General features: G+C 41.7%; 1 protein-coding gene across 2 annotated transcripts; it reads right to left on the bottom strand.

Annotated features, from left to right (window-relative positions):
- Window positions 1-3,311: 3,311 nt before the first annotated feature.
- ETNPPL (ethanolamine-phosphate phospho-lyase) lies at window positions 3,312-22,817 on the bottom strand. 2 transcript variants are annotated; one of them, XM_010379090.2, is made up of 13 exons: window positions 22,579-22,817; window positions 19,897-20,015; window positions 19,470-19,629; window positions 15,924-15,998; window positions 14,151-14,241; window positions 12,143-12,259; window positions 11,781-11,863; window positions 10,147-10,372; window positions 8,936-9,090; window positions 7,833-7,922; window positions 7,469-7,599; window positions 5,070-5,137; window positions 3,312-3,884 (listed from the first exon to the last, which is right to left on the bottom strand). In XM_010379090.2, exons 1-13 carry the CDS (start codon window positions 22,632-22,634, stop codon window positions 3,756-3,758), a joined length of 1,500 nt encoding a protein of 499 aa, XP_010377392.1. In that variant the 5' UTR covers window positions 22,635-22,817; the 3' UTR covers window positions 3,312-3,755. The 2 variants fall into 2 exon arrangements, with proteins under 2 accessions (XP_010377392.1, XP_010377394.1); XM_010379092.2 differs by having other exon boundaries at window positions 22,503-22,715.
- Window positions 22,818-23,103: the final 286 nt, after the last annotated feature.

Here is a 23,103-nt window from a genome sequence, read left to right on the forward strand (position 1 = left end):
GAGTAAATACCACTTGTTATTTTTGTATCACATGTAATATCCACTAAGAAGTGTCCACCCCGGAAGCGGGACTGAACAACTGAGTAGACAAAATTACTTGACTGGTTGACATTAGCCAGTTTTTGTCACCAGCCACCCCACAACAGGCACAATGGACTCATGAACAAAGTGTACACAGTGGCAGAGATGGAGGCCATGCATGGGTCAACAGCATGCATTCCCACTTACCAAAACAGATTTAACTATTGGCCCCTGGCATAGCTAATCTACTCACAGCAGAGAACAACACTGAGCCTCCAATATGACACTATTCCTTGAGGAAACCAACCAGTCACTTGGCGGCAAGTTGACTTTATTGAGCCCTTTTCATCCTGGAGGAGCCAGAGATTTGTTCCCACAGGAATAGAGTGCCCGATGCCCAGGCACAGAATCCCATAAATCAGATCATCCAAAGAGCAGAGCCACACTACAATTAAGATGTGCAGGAGTGGGCCTGTGCCCATGAGACTGACCAGTTGTATTACACTCACACCCTCCAGAGGCAGCCAGGTTGGTAGAATTGGAGTATACTGCTGGAGGTGCAGGTGAGGCACCAGCTCAGGGGCAATTGTCTGCAAGCATGGGGTGCCATCCTTCAGGATGCAGTAGCTGCACTGAGTCAGAGATTTCCATGTCACTGTGTCTCCAATATGATCCTGCCAAGAGGCAAAATCAGGCAGTGGCCCCACTTACCTTCAGTGACTCACTGGAGAATTTTATTCTCTCCATCCCTGCAACTTTGGGGAGGTTGGAGGCCCTGGTCCCATAAGGGGGTGCACTTTTGCCAAGGGAAAAAGCAAGGGTATTGTTAAACTATGACTGACACCTGAGCACTTTTGACTCCTTATGTCTAGGGAGCAGCAGGAGCCCCTGTGTTGGCAGGGTTAACTGACCGCGATCAGCAGGTAGGTAGGGCTGCTTTCCACAGTAGGGGCAGGAAGGATATGTGTGGAACCCAGAGGACACACTTTGGTGTCCTTTGGTGCCCCTTGTCTAATTGTAGCTCTGAATGGACAAATACAGCAGCCCTGGTCCAAGAAGGGCATCTTCACCAGGGGCTCAGACTCCTTAGGAATGACGATTGGTGCATGTCCAGATGGGCGGAAGTGTTAGCTGAGGGTGAGTGGAATTTCAATCGTGGACAAAGGACATGATGAGTCCAGTTGTGGCCCTGGGATTATTTGCAGTGTCTGGGGTCCAAGAGGACCACACTGACATAGCCTTGATTTTGACACCATGGAAACGAGGCAGCTACCTGAAACCTCACTCACAAGGGGTATGTCTGTTGTATTCAGGAAGGAGTCATTTATTTCTATATCTTCCTTCCTGGTTATAAAACCTAAATTATAGGAGTGGAGTATGTCAAAAAGTAAACCCTTAGTTTTCAATTATTTTCTACTTGGAGAACTCATAACACAGGTATGAGACTTTCTCCTTCCTCCCCCTCTCTTGAACGTAATAACAACTCCGATAAGAACGTAATAATAACCTGCTGATCATGGTCAATTAACCCTGCCAACACAGGGGCTCCTGCTGCTCCCTAGACATAAGGAGTCAAAAGTGCTCGGGCACTCTCTGAGTGTGCTAACAAAATATGCTCACAGGAGTGTCGATCTGTGAAAGATCTGATTATTCTCGAAATGGTCTTGCTCCCTAGAAGCAAACCACAGAGATCTCTCTTCCGTCTCCTCACCAGCTCCTGGCAACCAACCTCAGCATTATCCAACCAGGGTCCAGAGTCACAAGTGTAGTTTTAGGAGCAAAAAGTGTTTAACAATAAGACCCTGCATTTTTATGATGAACTCAGGAAGGAAGCTTTTTACAATTAATTTTCCTCTCAACCTCCTGCTCAGCTATCTTTAAACAGCGGTAGCAAAATTATCTTTTCTTTATGGAATAAAAAAAAACAGGCCGGGCGCTATGGCTCACACCTGTAATCCCAGCACTTTGGGAGGCCGAGGCGGGTGGATCACGTGAGGTCAGGAATTTGAGACCAGCCTGGCCAACATGGTGAAACCCCATCTCTACTAAAAATACCAAAGTTAGCCAGGCATAGTGGCACGTGCCTGTAATTCCAGCTACTTGGGAGGCTGAGGCAGTAGAATCCCTTGAACCTGGGAGGCAGAGGTTGCAGTGAGCCGAGATCTTGCCCCTGTACTCCAGCCTGGGCAACAGAGCAAGACTCTGTTTCAAATATAAAATAAAAATAAATCACAAAGTTTAATAATTATTAGAAAGGCAATAGGGAGAGAATGGGAAATATTAACCCTGAAATTCAGATTTCTTTCAGTTCAGTCTATTAGCCTCCGAATGAACCTCTCATGGTAGCATCATGTAACTAAGAGATCCTCGATGTCCTAGTTTCCTCCAACTTCCTTTTGCCAGTGCTGGGCTAGAGATTGTGTGTGTGTGTGTGTGTGTGTGTGTGTGTGTGTGTGTGTGTGCACGCACGTGCGCATTCATGTGCTCCTGCTAGAGTGCATGCGGGGGGTGTGCATAAGTGATGATAAACTTGATGATAAGAGAAGATTTCTTGGCCAGATGCAGTGGCTCACGCCTGTAATCCCAGCACTAGGAGGCTGAAATGGACGGATTGCCTGAGCCCAGGAGTTCGAGACCAGCCTCCTGGGCAACATGGTGAAACCTGTCTCTACAGAAAATACAAAAATCAGCCAGGTGCAGTGGTGTGCACCTGCAATCCCAGCTACTCAGGAGGCTGAGGTGGGAGGATTGCTTCAGCCTGGGATGTCGAGGCTGCAGTGAACCATGATAGTGCCACTGTACTGCAGGGTGCTCTTTCTCACACCCTCAGCAGCTCAGGAGAGAATGGCAAGGCCTTCTGCTGGAAGCACGTCAAATGCAGGAACTAGGCCACGCAGTGCCAGACAGTTCCCAGGCCCCACTGCCATTCGAAGCTTACACTTCATTTTAGTTGCCTGGGCAACTACCCTGCCTCAAAAGATAATTTCTTACCTGACAGGTAAACGATACAATCCATGAATAGACAAAGCAGAAGTCTCCTGACCCTGAATGCCCTGCTTCAGCTCTGGCTGCTGTTCCAGAAACATCTTTGTGCGTGTGTTTCTGTGTATACTCCTTGTTCCCTTCTCAGTCCCCACAGGATGGTGATTAACCAGGTTCCTTGCTAGAGGTCTGAATTATTCTATCACTTTTTAATATTTGCTATTTGTGATTTTTTTCTGAATGACTTTGCTTTTACCGTCCCAACCCTTAATATTCCCTGCAAAGGGTAGGTAAACACTTTTCTGGTATTTTTTTGTTTACATCATATTTTATTTTATTACAGTCAATAAATATACTTTTATATATGAAATCCTTATAGAATACATATTTTAAGGCACTAAGTCTCAAAAGTGAAGGAACCTGTTACCCTTTGCTCTCTAATTTGAAACATTAAAACATGAGAGGTAAACCTGCCAATTTATTTTGAGTTTGCAGGCTTACGTTTAATAGAATAAATCAGGTAGCTTCAGAAATCTCAAGTAAGAAAATTAACAGGCTAGAGTCTGAACTAATAATCTTGACATGGTTTGATTATCACTTGGGTTATTCTGATTACTCATTTGCCTTTTTATTTACGAATCTAAACTGACAATTCCACCTTTAGAGGTACAATAGAGCTATTAACTGATGAGACACATTTACTCATTCTCTGTAACTCTGGGCATCGCATCTTGCTTTAAAATGCAAATCGTTCATGTCTTGAGCCTCTTACTGAGCAGTGAATGGGTATCTGTGCACATTCCATTTCTCTTTCTGCTGGGATTTTCTCTGGAGTCAGTGGTGCTGTCCCTAAGCAGTTCTACGTGGGCTTCTTTCAGCATCTGCAAGACAGGCACACAAAGCTCCAGTGGGCATCCACCTCTAATCCCAACCAGCCTCCACAGGACTGACTTAACAAGCCCACACACAAACAAAGGACACAGAGAAACCAAACAAAATAACACTGCTTGCTCCTTTCTAACCCTCTCCTCAGTATCTTCAATAGACATTTAAAATGTGATGTCAACAGAAAATCTGGGACTCCGAGTCAACTTTTCATAACATGTGTGCCAACTTTGCTAACCCTAAAGTGGGATTTCTTGTGCTGAACATTTTTGTTTTGTTTTGTTTTTTTTTTTGCAGGACTCTTTTTAATGCTTGGGGAACCAGTAGTTAACGGCTGCAATTTTGTCTTAGACTTGATAAACTATTCTTGACATCAAAGAATAATTGATTCCTTTAATTGGTTTGTGTTGTTAGACGAGACAGAAGCCATGCTGTTAGCAAATCACTCGCTCTCCTTCAAACAGCCTGATGATTTTAATCATGTAAAAAGACTTTGCTGACTCCACTGGATGTGCAGGAGGGCTTGAAGCACTGGGTGTTCCTTTATGCATCTAACTCATAAACAAATAACAAATTATGCAACAAAGCCTCTCAAGTTTTTGCCTTTCTGTTTCCCAGTCCAGGGTGCTCTTTCTCACACCCTCAGTAGCTCAGCAGAGAATGGCAAGGCCCTCTCCTGGAAGCACATCAAATGCAGAAACTAGGCCAGGCAGTGCCAGACAGTTCCCAGGCCCCACTGCCATTCGAAGCTTACACTTTAGTTCATTTTAGAACCGAACTCTGGCACTTCAGAACCTCCCTGCTAATGCTTCTGCTGATTGTAAAGGCAGTATTTGAGAATCGGAGGCAGTGTCAGGCAGCCCTCAGGAAAAACAGGAAGGAACTTTGGCGGTTTGAATCCTCCCTCCATATTTTGTAGGCCCTCTTTGCAGGCCCACAAGGCTGTTTTTGGTATAGGAATGATCCTGTAAGAATGGTTCTTTGGCTTTAGTCCTGTCAAATGGTGTGACACTTGCTGTGGAAATTTAATTGTGCACTCAAAATTGCAAAGGTAAGCCAACCTAATACAGGCTGGTATTGTTCTAATGGTCATTGCACAATTTTTTGAAAATTTGTATTCCCTTTTTAAACATTCCCCAAATTTTAAACTTTCCCCTAAAAATAAAGTAGCCGACTCTTACCTTTGTTTTGCATGGAGTATTCTCAGAGGTCACACTTTCACTTTTGGTTCCCGTGGCTTCTTCTAAAACTAAATCAAGGAAGGTATTATGGAGAAGACATAACATAAAATAAGATAAAAACCTAAGAAACAAATCTCTTTGGTATCTTAGCAATACCTTTAATGAAGAATAGAAGGAAATGTTATGTGTTAAAAAAAATGGGCTAGGTGCGGTGGCTCATGCCTGTCATCCCAGCACTTTGGGAGGCCGAGGCAGGCGGATCACAAGGTCAGGAGTTCGAGATCAGCCTGGCCAATATGGTGAAACCCCGTCTTTACTAAAAATACAAAAATAATCCAGACTTGGTGGCATGCGCCTATAGTCCCAGCTACTTGGGAGGCTGAGGCAGAAGAATCACCTGAATCTGGAAGGCAGAGGTTGCAGTGAGCTGACATCACACGACCGCACTCCAGCCTGGGCGACAGAGCAAGACTCTATCTCAAAAAAAAAAAAAAAAAAAAAAGAAAGAAAAGAAAAAGAAAAAAAAGTCACTATTAAAATCGCTTTAAGATTTTTTTGTAGTATTTTACCATTATCATTTATAGGTGGCACTAAGCCCATTTTACCTATTCGTCATTCACTGTATTCAAAGGAAATTCTTCTGGTCTACTATTAAGAACACTCAAGCTCTGAGGTGATGCAGACATAGACTGACAGATTGTCCCAAGCCACACTCTCTCTTGTACCCTGCCCTATGGGATCAAAGGACACACCTGCTTGTGAGGAATGCTTGCCAGGTCTGGATGTGAGCATGCACTCTGAGTTCAAAGACAGTGACCGTATTTGTAATAACTTTGGTGGACTCTCAAGTTTCCAAACATTCACTATTCACTATCTATTTTGTATGCCATATGGATTCCTAGCTTCTCAGTTTTACTCTGAAAGCTGAGTAAAGAAGTTGAATCTTTTTTTTTTTTTGAGAGACAGGGTCTTACTCTGTCACCCAGGCTGAAGTGTAGTGGCACGGCTCACTGCAACCTCCACCTTGCAGGCTCAAGTGATACTCTCACCTCAGCCAAGTCCCAAGTAGCTGGGACTACAGGCGCATGCACCACCATGTCCAGCTAATTTTTGTTTGTTTGTTTGTTTGTTTTTTCAATAGAGACAACCTTTCACCATGTTGCCCAGGCTGGTCTCCAGCTCCTGAGTGATCCTGATCTCAACTCAAGCGATCTGCCTACTTTGGCCTCGGGGATCTTATAGGCATGTGCTGCCATGCCACCCTGAATTGTAAAAATATAACTAAAGCAAAAACAACAATGCCTATCATTTGTATCATGCTTTATGCTATTCAACATGGTTTTACAGTACTAATTTACTTTCTAATCCAATGTATGTTCACAACAAAGAAATAAATTAATCTAGTTGCATAATATAGGTAAACAAAAGATACATTTTTATGATAGACAATGGACATGGTAGCATGCTCCTGTAGTCCCAGCTACTCAGGTGGCTAAGGGAGGAGAATTGCTTGAACCTGGGAGGCAGAGGTTGCAGTGAGCCGAGATCCCACCACTGCACTCCAGCCTGGGTGACAGAGCAAGACTCTGTCTCAGAAAATAAATAAATAAATAAAAATTAAAAAATAAAAGTTAAAAATGCAAAGTTAGGCTGGATGCAGTGACTTACATCTATAATCCTAGCACTTTGGGAGGTCGAGGCGGGTGGATCGCCTGAGGTCAGGAGTTCAATACCAGCCTGGCCAACACAGTAAAACCCCATCTTTTACTAAAAGTACAGAAATTAGCCAGGCATGGTGGCGGGTGCCTGTAATCCCAGATACCCAGGAGGCTGAGGCAGGAGAATCACTGAAACCTGGGAGGTGGAGGCTGCAGTGAGCTGAGATCACAACACTACACTCCAGCTTGGACGACAGAGTGAGACTCGGTCCCAAAATAAAAATAAAAATAAAAAAAACCTTGCAAAGTTAAGCGATTCAGCATATAGCAAAGAATTGTCACACTCTAGCCTATATAATTTTTTTATCAGAAATGTTTCATATATTAATGGCACAATGCTGAAATACTATACACTGTAGTATTTGTGGTGCATGGCACAATGCAGACATGCACTTTTAAATATGCTAGCTAGTCTAAAGTAAAAATAAATGACAAAACAGTATGTTCCTTCAGCAAAAACTTATATTTGGAGTTATATGAGTACAAACTGAAAATTTCAATTTAAGAGTCCATGTGGTTACTTTTTGGCTATCTTTTTCTAGTCCTAAATGGAAAGTTACACATTTATGTCTGCCCTGCCTCACTTCCATCATGAATAACAAGAAGCATATGGTCATTACGGCTAGGCCAGTGGGTTTGGGAGAGGCAACAAGAAGACATCTTAAAGATCCTTGGACCCACCTGTTAGAACCCCATCAAGTTGGTCCACCATGAACTTTGCATCTTCTTCAGTGAAGCACATTGGTGGTTTTATTTTAAGTACATTTCTATGAGGTCCATCGGCACTGAGAAGCACACGTTTTTCTTTCATCCTAATTTGTGTAGGAAATGCATGTGAGTGCGTGCAAAGGATAACTACAATTACTGAAGAATGATGTGAACATAGAGCAGTTTAAGTATTCTGCATTTAAGAAGCCCACATTATAAATAGGATGTATTTTAAACTTTCCTTTTTCAGAGGGATGGGAGGAAGTCAAGCAAGCTTTCAAGTGGGTAGGCATCCTGCAGCCAAGATACCAAACAGGTGGGTGTGGGGGTGAATTACTTGTAGATGATGTGCTGAGCTTCAGCTGTGGCAGGGGTCCTTTTCAGATGGTCCTTCACTAAATCAATTCCAATAAAAAGGCCAACGCCCCTGCGAGAGGTAAAGAAAAACTTGACACACAATCTGTCCAACACTCCATTGTCACAAAAAGTTAACACTATCCCCAAACTTCCATTTAATTTCCAAGTTTAATTCTAACTAATCCAAGATACCAATCTATGTTCACAATTGTTTCTACTTTTGGAAATAAATTAGTTTTTGTCATCCAGTTTTCTTTTCTCAATTATAAAAGAAAATGGCTTAAAAATAACCCTTTCATGCTATTTAGTGTCTCAGGATGTTAATGATGATAAATGTTAACATATATGTATATGTCAATGTTTCATATATATATATATATGAAAAATATCCAGCTTTTCAGAATAGCATTTTAAATAATTTTCAATAAATTATTTAGAGCTACATTAAGTTCCTTCTTTTCATCTTTTGGGTGCTGACAGTATCCTAACTTTATTAAAAAAGTATAAAAGTCAGGAAAGACATGTATCGAAATGTTTTTTGTTGTCGTTGGTTTATTTATTATAGAAACAACGTCTTGTTATGTTGCCCAGGCTGGTCTCAAACTCCTGGGTTCAAGCAATCTTCCTGCCTCTGCCTCCCAAGGTGCTGGAATTACAGGTGTGAACCACCACATCCGGCCCCACCCAAATGTTAACAGTGGTGATATCTGGACTCTGGAATAAGAATAATTTTTGCTATCTCTGTTTTTTGGTGTTTTCTAGATTTAGTTTTATGTACTTTATTGCAAACTTACAAGATAAAATATAAGCTATTATCGTTATTAGAGACAGGATTTCACACTGTCACCCAGGCTGGAATGCAGTAGCACGATCTCGGCTAACTGCAACCTCCACCTCCCAGGCTCAAGCGATTCTCATGCCTCAGCCTCTCGAGTAGCTGGGACTATAGATGTGCGCCCCCACACCTGGCTAATTTTTTTGTAGTTTTAATAGAGATGGGGTTTCGCCATGTTGCCCAGCCTACAAACTATTATTATTTTGAAAAAAATGAGTAACTACATGACAACTTCATAATGAACATACCTAATATCTCCTATCAAAGTATGTTTAGCCTTCTGTTTTTTCAGTAACTCAGTAAGATAATTCCCTACTCTTGTGGCATTTCCTTGAAGGTCTTCATTTTCAATTATATCCAGGACAGCCAAACCAACAGCACAAGATACTGGATTTCCTCCATACTGTAAAAAAAAAAAGACGACAAATGAGAAAATATACCAGTTGAATTAGTGGTATTCCCTCATCCATGAGAATTTGGCTCATACATACATAAGTGAAGATATAATTTTAATAAAATGTTCTCTTATAATATTAGCTTCTCATATTTAGAATAGAGCATGATTCTATTTATTCAGGATTGAGTGAAAATTCGTTCTAAATTATACTCTCCAAGCTGCATAACTGGTATGAAGGACTACCAGGGAATTTATTTGCTCATCCAAACAAAAACCAGACATTATGTTGGCAGTTTAGGATTTCATAGTGTTGCCCAGTGAGGGAAATAGGGGTTTCTGCCCTTGAAGAGCTGAGTAAAAATAGCTAAGCAATGACATGTTCTCCAAATAATTTATGTCCTCAGATTTGAATCTTACTTTTAGATGTAACAAGTCCTATTATATATACTGAACAAACTACAGTAATTTTTTCAAGCTTAAAGCTTATGGGGATAAAGCAAAGAAATATAATATCCCAAAGATAAAAATTTAGTATCTCTTATGACAGCCATATAACATTCATAGTACTGAGTCACCAAAATACTTTAAAAGTGTTTTGGAAATTTAAGTATGATATGAAACAAAGAAATGAAAATATCATAACCTGTGGAATTTAGCAAGGCAATCATCTATCATTGGAAAAATTATAAGACTGTTTTAGGACAGGTAAAGATACACAAGCAGAAATACAAGAAGCATTTTGCCAGATAGAATGAAATCTGGTTGGATAAAAGTTTGGCCATACCTAATGCACGTGGGGCTTAAAACCTAGATGACGGGTTGATAGGTGCAGCAAACCACCATGGCACATGTATACCTATGTAACAAACCTGCACATTCTACACATGTATCCCGGAACTTAAAGTAAAATTTACATGTTTTATTAAAATAAGAAAATCTTTGGCCAGGGTTCTGGGTGGTTAGCCGACAATACTGAGCTTTATTCTTTACTACATTGTCAAAAAATATAAGAACATGCATTGTTTTTCCTTCTTAGCATTAAAGTTGGAGACCAAAATGTACCGTATTAAAATATTCCATCCCAGAGCTGCTGAAGGCTTCTGCAATTTCTTTGGTTGTTACCACACATGCCACTGGATGGCCGTTGCCCATAGGTTTTCCCATTGTGACGATGTCTGGAACAAAGTCTTCACCATACATTTGGAAGCTCCAGAAGTGTTTCCCAACTCGGCCAAAGCCCACCTGAACTTCATCAGCTATAAACACACCCCCTGCGCCGTGTACATATCTGAAAAGCAAAGCAGTAGTCTAATGCATTCAGGTCACTGAGAGCCCCAAACCCAACCACAAAGATGCAAATTATTGAAGACAAAAAAAAAAAAAAAAAAAGAAAAAAGTTGTTAACCTGAAGACTTAATTTTTGTTAAAAAACATTTCAGTACTCTAAACCCCACATAAATGTCATTGACTTTATAAGATAATCACATAATTTTTAGATTAGATATATTCCATACCAGTTGGGTTTGTGCTGCTTAAAGTAAGCTATATTGCAGTATTTTTTAAATTTTTTTTAAGAGATGGGGTCTCACTCTGTTGCCCAGGCTGGAGTGCAGTGCAGTGGTAAGATCAAACTCCCTGTAACCTCAAACCCTTGGGCTCAAGCCATCCTCCCACCTCAGCCTGCCCTGCCGAGTAGCTAGAAGTACAGGCATGGGCCACCAAGCCCAGATAATATTTTTAAAAAAGTTTTGTAGAGAGGGAGTCTTGCTATATTGCCCTGGTATTGAAGTCCTGGCCTCAGGTGATCCTTCTGCCTTGGCCTCCCAAAGTGCTGAGATTATAGGTATGAGCCACAGCACCCAGTCCTATTATAGTATGTTAAGTGGGAAGAGAAAGAATCAAACAAGTAGTTGGTAACAGGGTTAGTCTTCAAATATTTACCAATTGGGAAGGCTTGTGTGATGGTTAATACTGAGTGTCAACTTGATTAGATTGAAGGACACAAAGTATTGATCCTGGGTGTGTCTGTGAGGGTGTTGCCAAAAGAGATTAACATTTGAGTCAGTGGGCTGGGAAAGGCAGGCTCACCCTTTATCTGGTGGTCACAATCTAATCAGCTGCCAGCAAATATAAAGCAGGAGAAAAATGTGAAAATGAGAGACTGGCCTAGCCTCCCAGCCTACATCTTTCTCCCATGCTGGGTGCTTCCTGCCCTCAAATATCGTACTCCAGGCTCTTCAGTTTTGGGGCTTGAACTGGCTATCCTTTCTCCTCAGCTTGCAGAGAGCCTATTGTGGGACCTTGTGATCAAGTAAGTTAATACTTAATACCCCTGTGTGTGTGTGTGCATGTGTGTGTGTGTGTGTGTATGTATGTGATTATATATATATTATTAGTTCGGTCCCTCTAGTGAACCCTGACTAATACAGATTTGGTACTAGTCAAGTAGAGAGGATGCAGGCTGGGGGCTGGAGTGGGAGCTGAACCCCCGCTGTTGGACCATGTGTTAACCTTGTACATGCTGGATCTTGGGGAAGGCTGAGAGAGCATCCAGGAGTCCTGGGATGGCAGGCACTCAGGTGTGGCTATTTACCAGCTAATCAGGAATTATTTTGATATCTTAGCAACTAGTATGGCCCTACAGAATTGTCACAGTGTTCTCAGTTTGACCAAGGAGGCCCAAGTCAAGTACATACTTTGCCACTTTCTGGAAGTAGCCTGCTGGAGGAATTATTTGTCCACCACAACTCTGCATGGATTCAGCAATAAAGGCAGCAATCTATACAAGAGAAGATGGGGTCAAAGTCCATTAGGTCCCCCTACACCCCCCCCCCCCCCCCCCCCGCACCGCCAAAAAGAGGATATCTTATAGAGCAGGTTGTTTTAAAAATAGCTAGGAATAGACCTGTAGCAAGTGGCAAACTGGCCATTTGATTAAAGAAAAAAGAACAGAAAGGGACATTAGATATAATCCTTTTCCATCTCTTCATTGAATCCCAACAGTTTCAATCCCTTTTATAAAAGATGTTGAGATGTTTCCAAAGCTATAAATACAAACCTTCCTTCCACTATTATGAGCATCTTCAATGATTTTCTTCACTTCATCTGCATAAGCACTGGCTGGGTCTGCATGGTCTTCTCTATATTTTCCTCTGTAAGTATCTGGAGTTGGTGCCTGAAAACGTCAAATCATGCAGTTGCTTGTAATTTGCCCTTTCGACAAACCTTAACAAAAAGGAATTTCCTGGCTGGGCGCGGTGGCTCATGCCTGTAATCCCAGCACTTTGGGAGGCCGAGGCGGGCGGATCATGAGGTCAGGAGATCGAGACCATCCTTGTTAATAAGGTGAAACTCCGCCTCTACTAAAAATACAAAAATTAGCCGGGCGTGGTGATGGGCGCATGTAGTCCCAGCTACTCAAGAGACTGAGGCAGGAGAATGGCGTGAATCCGGGAGGCAGTGCTTCCAGTGAGTCGAGATTGAGCCACCGCACCAGCCTGGACAACCGAGCGAGACTCCATCTCAAAAAAAAACAAAACAAAATAAAACAAAACAAAAAGGCATTTCCCCACAAGAACATGTTAGAATGGTGATCATGGGAACTTAAGATACTTTAGGTTTTTTTGTTCTTTTTTTTTCTTAACATTTCTAAAATCTGTGAAGAACTGACATCTTCGAATTGTGAACAGAAGCTTGGATTTGCTTCCAGACTGCTATAAATCAAGACTATATCCCTCCTCACATAAATAGAAAATTCAAATCAACAAGTGTGATGATACTATTTTAAAATGTCAGTGAATGGAAACTGTATTAACTAGTCTGTATTTAAAATGAGCCAACACTGATCAACTATATTACAAATCGTAATCATTCAGAAAACTAGAGTGTGTTAGCACTCACTCCAGATCTTAAAATCTTGAAAGAAAGTATTGATGATTCTCAAGAAATTGGCCAGGCGCGGTGGCTCACGTGTGTAATCTTTGGGAGGCTGAGGTGTGCCGGTCTCTTAAGGTCAGGGGTTTGAGACCAGCCTGGCCTACATGATGAAACCCTGTCTCTACAAAAAATACAAAAATTAGCAGGGCTTGGTAGAGTATGCCTGTAATCCCAGCTGCTCTGGAGGGTGAGGCTAAAGAATCGCTTGAACATGGTAGGCGAAGGTTTCAGTGAGCCAAGATGGTGCCACTGCACTCCAGCCTGGGTAGCAAAGTGAGACTCTGTCTCAAAAAAAAAAAAAAAAAAAAGAAAGAAAAGTAGAAAAAGAAAAGAAAAGAAAAAAAGAAATTATGCTGATCCTCAGTTAAGACAAACACACCAAATAAACTTTACTTTTTCAACAACTTGGTTGGTTTCTTTATTTTACTTAATAAAGCTATATAATAATTTAGCATTATTATACAGAGCAATTTTTTTTATTTTTTTCCTTTTTTTTTTTTTGAGATGGAGTCTCGCTCTGTCACCCGGGTTGGGGTGCAGTGACATGATCTCAGATCACTGCAACCTCCACCTCCCGGGTTCAAGGGATTCTCCTGCCTCAGCCTCCCAAGTTGCTGGGATTACAGGCGCCTGCCACCACACCTGGCTAATTTTTGTACTTTTTTAAAGTAGAGACAGGATTTCACTATGTTGTCCAGGCTGGTCTTTAATTCCTGATCTCAAGTGATCTGCCCGCCTTGGCCTCCCAAAGTGTTGGAATTACAGGCGTGAGCCACTGTGCCCGGCCAAGAGCAATTTAAATACACACTTAGTTCAACTCTGAATTTTGAGTTGGCATTTGTGACAGAAAATGTAACTGAAGATTAAAGAGTAAGAAAAATAAAATGATAGCTCTGAACAACTACTAAACTAATTTGCCTATTGTAATACTCATCAATATATTTTAAATAGATAAATAGATTTTAAATAACATTCTGTCATTATTTAGCCCCTTGACCTTAGCAAGCCACATAACTGCTCTTGATTTTAGTTTCTCTTTCATGGTTCATTTAGATGAAAGCATTGGGCTGGATTATCATTAAGCATTCCTCCAGTACTAACATTCTGATTTAGGGTTCTAAGACACTTACCACATGTACAAATTCTTTTTTGACATCTTTTCCTTTCTGAAACTTATATGGGCTAATCTCAATTAAGGATGATAGGTGACCATGGTAAGCACTGAAAAGAGAAAAAAAAAAATAACCAAAATAATTCCGAGAGATGTTTTCAAATATATGAAAACCAGTGTTGCATTTCATCCATATGTATCCATCCAGGGAGAATCTCAACATTGGTGCCAGATTTGACTATATGGGATCTAATTTTTCATGGCAAGACTGGCCCTTAATGTGTCCAATTCTTCCTTTATATGTAATACAACTCACAGAAAGCCAAGCATGTGTCCTCATTGACAATTTCTTTTTAGTTGGGAAAAACTGATGTATTTGGATTATATTGCTAAATCAGATAGTCTAAATGTGAAAAATTGTTTTCTATATCCTCATGCAATACTTTACATGTATGTATTCTTTAAATGTGTTAAAAGAATACGTGTTACATTCTAGTAAATTTAAAAACAACTTTATCTCATAGAATGGGCATCTGTTTCTGTTTGGGATGATTTCTAAAGCATGTCCACTTGCTAATATTAGGCAAATACTACTTGAGTAGGAAAAGGAGGCCTTTTTAAGAACTAAGATTGAAGCTAGCCATATGCAGAAGAATGAAACTGGACTCCTGCCTTTTACAATATACAAAAATTAACTCAACATGGATTAAAGACTTAAATTTGAGACTTAAAACTGTAAAAATACTAGAAGAAAACCCTAGGAAATACTATTCTGGACATCAGCCTTGGCAAAGAATTTATGAATAAGTTCCCAAAAGCAATTGGGAAGGGCATGAAATGAGGTGCATATTTAACTTCACCCTCTACATCTGAAGTCAGTGAGTAGAGTAGACAAAAATTTAAAAGAAAAAAAAATCCCTAGGCTGAGCTCGGTGGCTCACGCCTGTAATCCTAGCACTTTGTGGGGCTGAGGAAGGCAGATAACTTAAGGTCAGGAGCTCCAAACCAGTCTGGCTAACATGGTGAAACCCTGTCTTTACTAAAAATACAGAAAAGTTAGTTGGGCATTGGGCATGGTGGAAAGTGCCTGTAATACCAGCTAACTCCAGAGGCTGAGGCAGGAGAATTGCTTGAACCCGGGAGGCAGAGGTTGCAGTGAGTGGAGATCGCATCACTGAACTCCAGCCTGGGCGACACAGCGAGACTCCATCTCAAAAAAAAAAAAAAAAGTCTAATAAAGATGGAAGTTGCCAGATTTCTTGTTTAAAATGTAATAAATTCATGTTTGAGAGCGAAGATTAGATAGTGACTGTTAATAATTACAGGCTAATGAAAAGTTTTAAATTTTACCTGGCTGCTGGTTTTCTTTAAAATTTGCTCTAAATTGTTATCTTTAAAATTAGTGACTGCGAATAATCACAATATTGAAGTGAGTGCTTGAATTTTTTGGAAATTAATTGTATTCTTATTTGGAAAGCAATTTTATTACTTACATGTTACTAGTGGCTCAATAAATAATGTGTGAAAAATAATCCATGATTCATGCAAACTCCATGAAGCTACATCCCCGACAGTACCCAAGAGAGCTTCTCCCACTTCCTGGTACTTAGAAGGAATTAAGTAATTCTGTGGATTTAAGCTGGCCTTGATAGCTTAGTACATAATTTTTAAAAACATTGCTCCATATATCTGTCCTCCTTCACGTGTGTTTATGGTATTAGTATGGATAGGATCAATACGATTTTGTCTCTGAAGAATCTGCTTGCTTAGAAACCTTGTGTCCAAGACTTACTGGTCAAGAGTGATCACATCCCGGTGGCCTCTGAACTGCCGAGCCAGGCGTAAGGCTAAGTCGTTGGCTTCGGATCTATTAAGATAACAGAGAGAGAGGACACTGACACAATCTTTTTTTAAAACATTTAGGATGTGCCAGGCACGGTAGCTCACACCTGTAATCCTAGCACTTTGGGAGGCCAAGGAGGGCTGATTGCCTGAGCTCAGAAGTTAGAGACCAGACTAGGCAACACGGTGAAACCCTATGTCTACTAAAATACAAAAAATTAGCCAGGCGTGGCAGCGTGGGCCTATAGTCTCAGCTACTTGGGAGGCTGAGGCAGGAGAATTGCTTGAACCTGGGAGGTGGAGGTTGCAGTGAGTGGAGATCGCCCCACTGCACTCCAACCTGGGTAACAGAGTGAGACTCCATCTCCAGAACAACAACAACAACAACAAAAACAAAAACATTTAGGATGTTAATTACAAAAGTTGTAAGATTACATTTATTCAGAAACTTACAACATAATAAGTTGAAATCCTCTCCTTCCTCTAACTTGCCCACCCACTTTACCCTTCTAATATAAGGTTCCCTAGATGTTTTCAATAAAGAATGAGACATATAGAAGAAACCCAATAAACATTAAGGATACGCTGCCCATTTCAGACTTTAGTTCAGCCACATAGTGACTGAGGACATGAAGAAGTCTTCATTAAACCTGATCTCCACAGGAGGAATGGGAGACTGAGGGCCCATTAGGTTGGCTGCCAACCTATGTCGTATTTAGCCAATATTTGACTAGCTTCCTTCTCTATAAAATGAGTATCAAATTTTTTCCTATGTATTTCAGATAATCTAAATATACTACCCAAACACAGGAAGAAAATAATAATAAGTGGAATGTTTACTATCTGCTAAACATCATGCTGAGGATTTTGCTTGTATTTATTCTTGTAACAACATTACAAGTACTGCCATCTCCTTTTTATGGATAAAACAGCCTCAGAGAGGTAAAGTAATCAGAATAAGGTCTCATAGCTAATATGAGGTAGAGCAGGATTCAGACTGAAGACTTTTTTACTTTAAGAATATTTTGTTGGCCAGGCATGGTAGTGGTGGCTCCTGCCTGTAATCTTAGCACTTTGGTAGGCCAAGGCAGGAAGATTTCTTGAGGTCAGGAGTTCAAGATCAACCTGACCAACCTAGCGAGACCTTGTCTCTAAAAATAATGAAATGTTTTTTTAAATTAAAAAAAAAAAAGAATATTAGTCTTGGATGGGTGCAGTGGCTCATGCCTGTAATACTAGCACTTTGGGAGGCTGAGGCGGGCAGATTCCTTGAGCCCACGAGTTTGAGACCAGCCTGGGCAACGTGGTGAAACTCCATCTCCACAAAAAACACAAAAATTAGGCCAGGCATAGTGGCTCACCCTGTAACCCCAACACTTTGGGAAGCTGAGCCAAGCATAGTGGTGTGACCCACCACGCTGGACATAAATTTGGTTTTAAAATATCTTAATGAAAAGTGAATCACACAGAGTCATATAATCAAATATTCACAAAATATCTAATAGTTAATTTTCTCCTTCCTTCCTTCCTTCCTTCCTTCCTTCCTTCCTTCCTTCCTTCCTTCCTTCCTTCCTTCCTTCCTTCCTTCCTTCTTTCTTTCTTTCTTTCTTTCTTTCTTTCTTTCTTTCTTTCTTTCTTTCTTTCTTTCTTTCTTTCTTTCTTTCTTTCTTTCTTTCTTTCTTTCTTTCTTTCTCTCTTGCCAGGCTGGAGTGCAGTGGCATGATCTCAGCTTACTGCAACCTGACTCCCTGGTTCAAGCAATTCTCCTGCCTCAGCCTCCCAAGTAGCTGGGACTACAGGTGTGCACCACCATGCCGAGCTAATTTTTGTATTTTTAGTAGAGACAGGGTTTCACCATGTTGGCCAGGATGGTCTTGATCTCTTGACCTCGTGATCCACCCGCCTTGGCCTCCCAAAGTGCTGGGATTACAGGCATGAGCCACCACCCCAACCATATTTCATTTTTAAAATAGGAGTTTCTACTATACACTTATATAGCTTCCCCTAATATAATATTGCATTTCAAGCACATATTTAGGCACACATTCGCAAAAACATACTTCTAGATATCTGCATAATAGTCTATAGAATGGATATACAATGATTTGAATTTACAGAATTTAAAAGTAGGGGCCAGGCACAGTGGCTCACACCTGTAATCCCTGCACTTTGGAAGGCTGAGGTGGGCAGATTGCTTGAGCCCAGGAGTTCAAGAGCGGCCTGGGCAACATAATGAGTCCCTGTCACTAAAAAACAAACAAAACAAAACAAAACAAAAAACTAAGTTAAAAAGTTGAGGCGGCCCGAGGGGCCTGTGTGGGGATGGCCAGCCTGTGGGCATTGGTGCTGGCCCCAGGGACCCCACGCTGACCCTGAGGTGCCACTGGTAGTCTCATGCATGGCCTTCCAGGCCAGCCCAGCCCTCTTGGGGCTCCTTCTGGCTGGGCGCGGTTGCTCATACCTGTAATCCCCGCACTTTGGGAGGCCGAGGCAGGCAGATCACCTGAGGTCAGGAGTTTGAGACCAGCCTGACTAACATGGAGAAACTCCATTTCTACTAAAATACAAAATTAGCTGGGCGTGGTGGTGCATACCTGTAATCCCAGCTACTCAGGAGGCTGTGGCAGAAGAATCACTTGAACCCGGGAGGTGGAGGTTGCAGTGAGCCGAGATAGTGCCATTACACTTCAGCCTGGGGAAAAAGAGCGAAACTCCATCTCAAAAAAATAATAATAATAATAATAAATAAATGAAACTTGAAATGTATCTATTTGAGTTTCCCTCTTTTTCCTTTCTTTCTTTTTTCTTTTTTTTTTAAATGGAGTCTGCCTCTGTTGCCCAGGCTGGAGTGCAGTGGCACGATCTTGGCTCACTGCAAGTTCCCCCTCCTGGGTTCACACTATTCTCCTGCCTCAGCCTCCCGAGTAGCTGGGACCATGGGCACCCACCACCACGTCTGGCTAATTTTTTGTACTTTTAGTAGAGACAGGGTTTCACTGTGTTAACTAGGATGGTCTCGATCTCCTGGCCTCGTGGCCTGCCCTCCTCGGCCTCCCAAACTGCTGGGGTTACAGGCGCGAGCCACTTTTTACAGGCAGGCCTTCTTTTTTCTTTTCTTGTGTTTGTGTTGGGGAAATATGCTCAATTTTCAACAACCAAAAATCTTTAAAAAGTTATAGCTTGTTTAGTAGAGTTATTTCTCGGCTAAAGTTCCTCATACACTCATTGAAAGAATATCTTGGCCTATTGATCCTTTAGCTATTTATTGCACTGCCTGAGGAGGTGAGCATCGTTAGACCAGTTTGATTCAGAGTCTTGGAATAAAGTGGGAGAACCAGAAAGGCCGGGTCCCTCATGTGTGATCACTTAGTGAATGGCAAGAAACTCCAGCAGACCTTTTTAGACAAGCTCCACCATGAATCAAAAGGAAAGATTTGTGTGAAAGAGTAGACAAAGTTTAGTGGGAATGGGGAGGGGGGGGAACCATGGAACATACCCTGAATTTGTAAAATAACAAACAGAGAGTTTTTCCGGCAGAGTGGCTGAAAGGCGCTTGGCATACTCAACAATGTTGTCGTGGAGGAATCGAGAATTTGTATTTAGCAGTTCCATTTGTTTCAGGGCAGCTTTGACCACTTCTGGGTGACAGTGTCCCACTAAAGTTTATGAAACAAAAGCCCAAGAAGTAAGTTAGAATTCTAAGTGCCTGGGAATAAGAGGAATGATGAAGCACACAAACAAACAAACAAAAGTTGAGTTCCTTTCTCTTCCATATTTTGCTGCGATTTTCCCTGCTAGGACTACTGGCCCACTCAGCAAAGGAACTGCAGCCACTGCAATTCCCTAGACAAATATTAAGTGTTCCAAGTCAGCTTTACTCCATAAACATTTCCTTCAAAGCACTGCAAGGACAGGACATTTACCATGGGCAACATTGTTGATGCAGTCCAAGTACTGTTCACCGTTCTCGTCAAACATGTACTGCCTCCGGGCTCTCACTATTTTGATGGGATCCGATGCAAAGAAAACTTTGCATGAGGGCCTAGAAATAATCAAAGGAAACACTTTGGTCTGGTAGGACTACTCTCAGTATTTTTCCTTCTCAATGAATGTCACCATCTGTGGAAAAGTACAATTACATAAAGGAAAGGGAAAACAAAACCTGGATGACATACATTTCTTTTCATTTCATGTAAACCTGGAAACTTTTATGTTAATCCCCCATTCATGACATTGTTCACATTCCTTATGCTTGTTATGTTAAATGTGCCATGATTTGACAGTTTATTAGAGGCACATGAATCCACTCTCTGATGGTTCCAATCACATAAACCAATAACTACTTTTCCTTTGAGAAATTTTGTTCTATCAGAAAAAAAAAACCAAATTTTTTTGGGGGGCTTAATGTGTCAGAAACTGTTACATATTTTGTAAATATTATTTAATTCTGCCAACAATCCTATGAAATAGAGGTTATTATCATTCTTACTCTCACAGGTGAGGAGACCAAGGCACAGAGAAATTAAGAAACTGGCTTAAGGTTACACAGACAGTAAATGAGAAAATCAGAATTTGCAAGTAGGCTGTGTTGTGCCATCGCCCAAGGTAGACATCTCTATTTCCCCTTCAATCTAATGTATAAAGACATGAATAGCACTGAAAACTAAATACAAATAACCTAGAGTTAAATACTACGAAGTTTTATAGATCATTTTCATTTTCATGTATTTTGAGTGGTACTTGTTCTGTATCAAATGGATTTTCCATTATTAACTAATGAAATTCAATTATGCTTCTAACCACTTAATATGTTTTTTTGAGCATAATAAAGTCATCCATACTTTTATTTGGATGAATGTCTGGAGTATACATTTTATCACACAGAAATTTCATAAAGGCTTCTAATCTTGGCTTTACGAACATTTAAGAACTAAAGTTAAATATATTTATTTATTTTGGTGGTTTTGCATACACACAAAAAAGCCCTCACACGCATTGGAGGTAGTTTTAGTAGTAGAAATATACTAAATTGATATGTAACTGTTTAGAAGGAATTTTGATTATTATGAACAGTAGGTAACCTCAAATTTTAAAATTGCATAAGGGTGTGTTATATATTGATGCTTTTTAAGCATCATCAGCTGAAATGAAAATAATATTTTATAAGAACTTCTTATTGGTTCAAACTCAGCTATTAGTTTACACCTAAAAGTTGAAATTCAAAAAAAAAAAAATCTTTGTTAAGGATGTGGGCTGAAAGCTGCAGACTTCACATTGCCTTTTAAACACATTTTCCACCTTGCCCGTCAGACTTCAGGTAAAATTCTCCTTCTTCCAGTCAGCCCATGGCTACACTCGTGCTTTTAGAAAATTTGTTCTGCTGATATCAGAAACTATTAGGCATTCACTGGAATCTAACTATGTAAGATTGAAAACTAACGGAGTGAGTGATTAGAAAAAGTAGGGTAGTAATTGATTAATGGGGGAAGAACTGGACTATTTTGACCCCACTTCGTGACTGAGAGAGACAGGACTAGTCTTCCTAACCATCATCTAGAAACCCCTCCAGTAGAGTGAGGAGCTTCAGTCTGAGAAACTGTCCAGCATTCCTCTGAAGAGGATGCGGATTGTTTTCCTCCTTGTAATCTCAAGCGCTCTCTCATGCCCACTGGCCCAGCTGCAGTCGTTCATTTCAAGTGAATATTGCAGATGGTTGACTTTACAGTGTTCGGGGTCATGAATCATCATTTATATTGACACGTATCTTTTTAAAAACCACCCACAAAACACTAACATATTAATCTCATCTGCTTGCTCCTGTGAAGTAGAATGTTATTCCTACTTTCATAGAAGAGACAATTAAAGTAATTTGACAGAGGTCACACAGGGAATATGACACCCAACGAGGGCCAGAGCCCCGTTGGTCTTATATGCTCACCATTAGATTACCAAGTCGTCTGTGACAGGGGCAAGACAAGCAGGCTGGGGAGAACGCAGCTTGGGAGACCAAGTTGGGTAAGAGGGATCGAAATAAAATCTCTGCTTTTCTAACAGAAGGTGGTTTCAAGTTTTCCATTGGCTAGGTTAACACTTCACCGCTTAACCAAGCATGTAAGAAGAAAAAGTTCACTTTGAGTAAAAATTGTCAGAATTAGTTTGTTTGCAGAGCTATCATGAAAAAATATTTCTGAGTTCACAGTTCCCAAAAACTTTCGAGTTGGGTGGGGGTGGCGGAGCGCTATCTTTCTCCCACCCACCTCCCATCCCTGGAATGGTGTCTGCTAGGGCTATTGGTTGTCTGCTAGGGCTATTGGCTGTCATCCATCAACCCCTCTAGTCGGCCGGCAAGCCCCGCTAGTCCGCCGACTGCAGAGCGAGCCGGGGACTTTCGAGCGGGCAGGGAGCCCAGCGTTCCGGGCTCCAGGAGCGTTTCTGGGAGCCCGCGCGGCCCCTGCAGGTGGAGGCGTTCAGGGCGTGTGCACAGGCGCGGCGGGCACGGAGGGCGGCGGTGGCATCGCTGGTTCCCTACCTGGCTTTATCTCTCCACCCTCTGCACTCGTTATTGCCCCCTCTCTGCACTTTCTTCAGGGCCAAGGTGCCCTTACCCGATGTGCTTCTTCCTCAGCGCCAGAGTGTCCGGCTTGCAGTACAGCTCGCACATGGTGGCGGGGTGCAGGGCGCCCCGAAGCTGCAGGATGCCCCTGTCCGGTCTGCGCAAATCCTTCGCGAGCCTGGGACTGCCTTGGCGGCCCCGGCCTTCCTCCCGTTATCCCTCGTGGCGTTCTCTTGCCCGGGGCATCGGAAGTCACTGGTGTCATCAAGTAGCTAGGATTATCTCCCTTTTAAGTCTGGCTCTGGCGTTGACCTCCGCCAAGCCCCGCCTCCTCCCCCGCCCGGGCCGCGGGCAGGTCGCCGGGCTAGCAGCTCATTCGACACCACTCTGTCCTGCCCGGGCGGCTCGGCCCTGCCCGCCCCTATCATTCCTCTGAATTCTCCTTTCTTTCTCCTAACTGCCTCCTTTGCTTTTCCTCCTCCTCTGCCTGCGAATTCCCTCCTTCCCACGTTCTTTCTGTTTCTTTTTAGTGTAGTCTTTTATTTTCTGGTAAAAATTCAGGAGTTAGGCGTTTCCC

Source organism: Rhinopithecus roxellana, chromosome 2, assembly GCF_007565055.1.
Source record: "Rhinopithecus roxellana isolate Shanxi Qingling chromosome 2, ASM756505v1, whole genome shotgun sequence".
In the NCBI taxonomy this organism is placed as follows: domain Eukaryota; kingdom Metazoa; phylum Chordata; class Mammalia; order Primates; family Cercopithecidae; genus Rhinopithecus; species Rhinopithecus roxellana.

Excerpts from the sequence above, each read along its gene's own strand:
- ETNPPL (XM_010379090.2), bottom strand. The coding sequence starts at position 22,634 with ATGTGCGAGCTGTACTGCAAGCCGGACACTCTGGCGCTGAGGAAGAAG. Across the intron at positions 9,091-10,146 it reads GGATGGAATATTTTAATACG|TATGGAGGAAATCCAGTATC; the intron begins GTACATTTTGGT and ends TTTTTTTTACAG. Across the intron at positions 7,600-7,832 it reads GCTCAGCACATCATCTACAA|GATGAAAGAAAAACGTGTGC; the intron begins GTAATTCACCCC and ends TACACAAATTAG.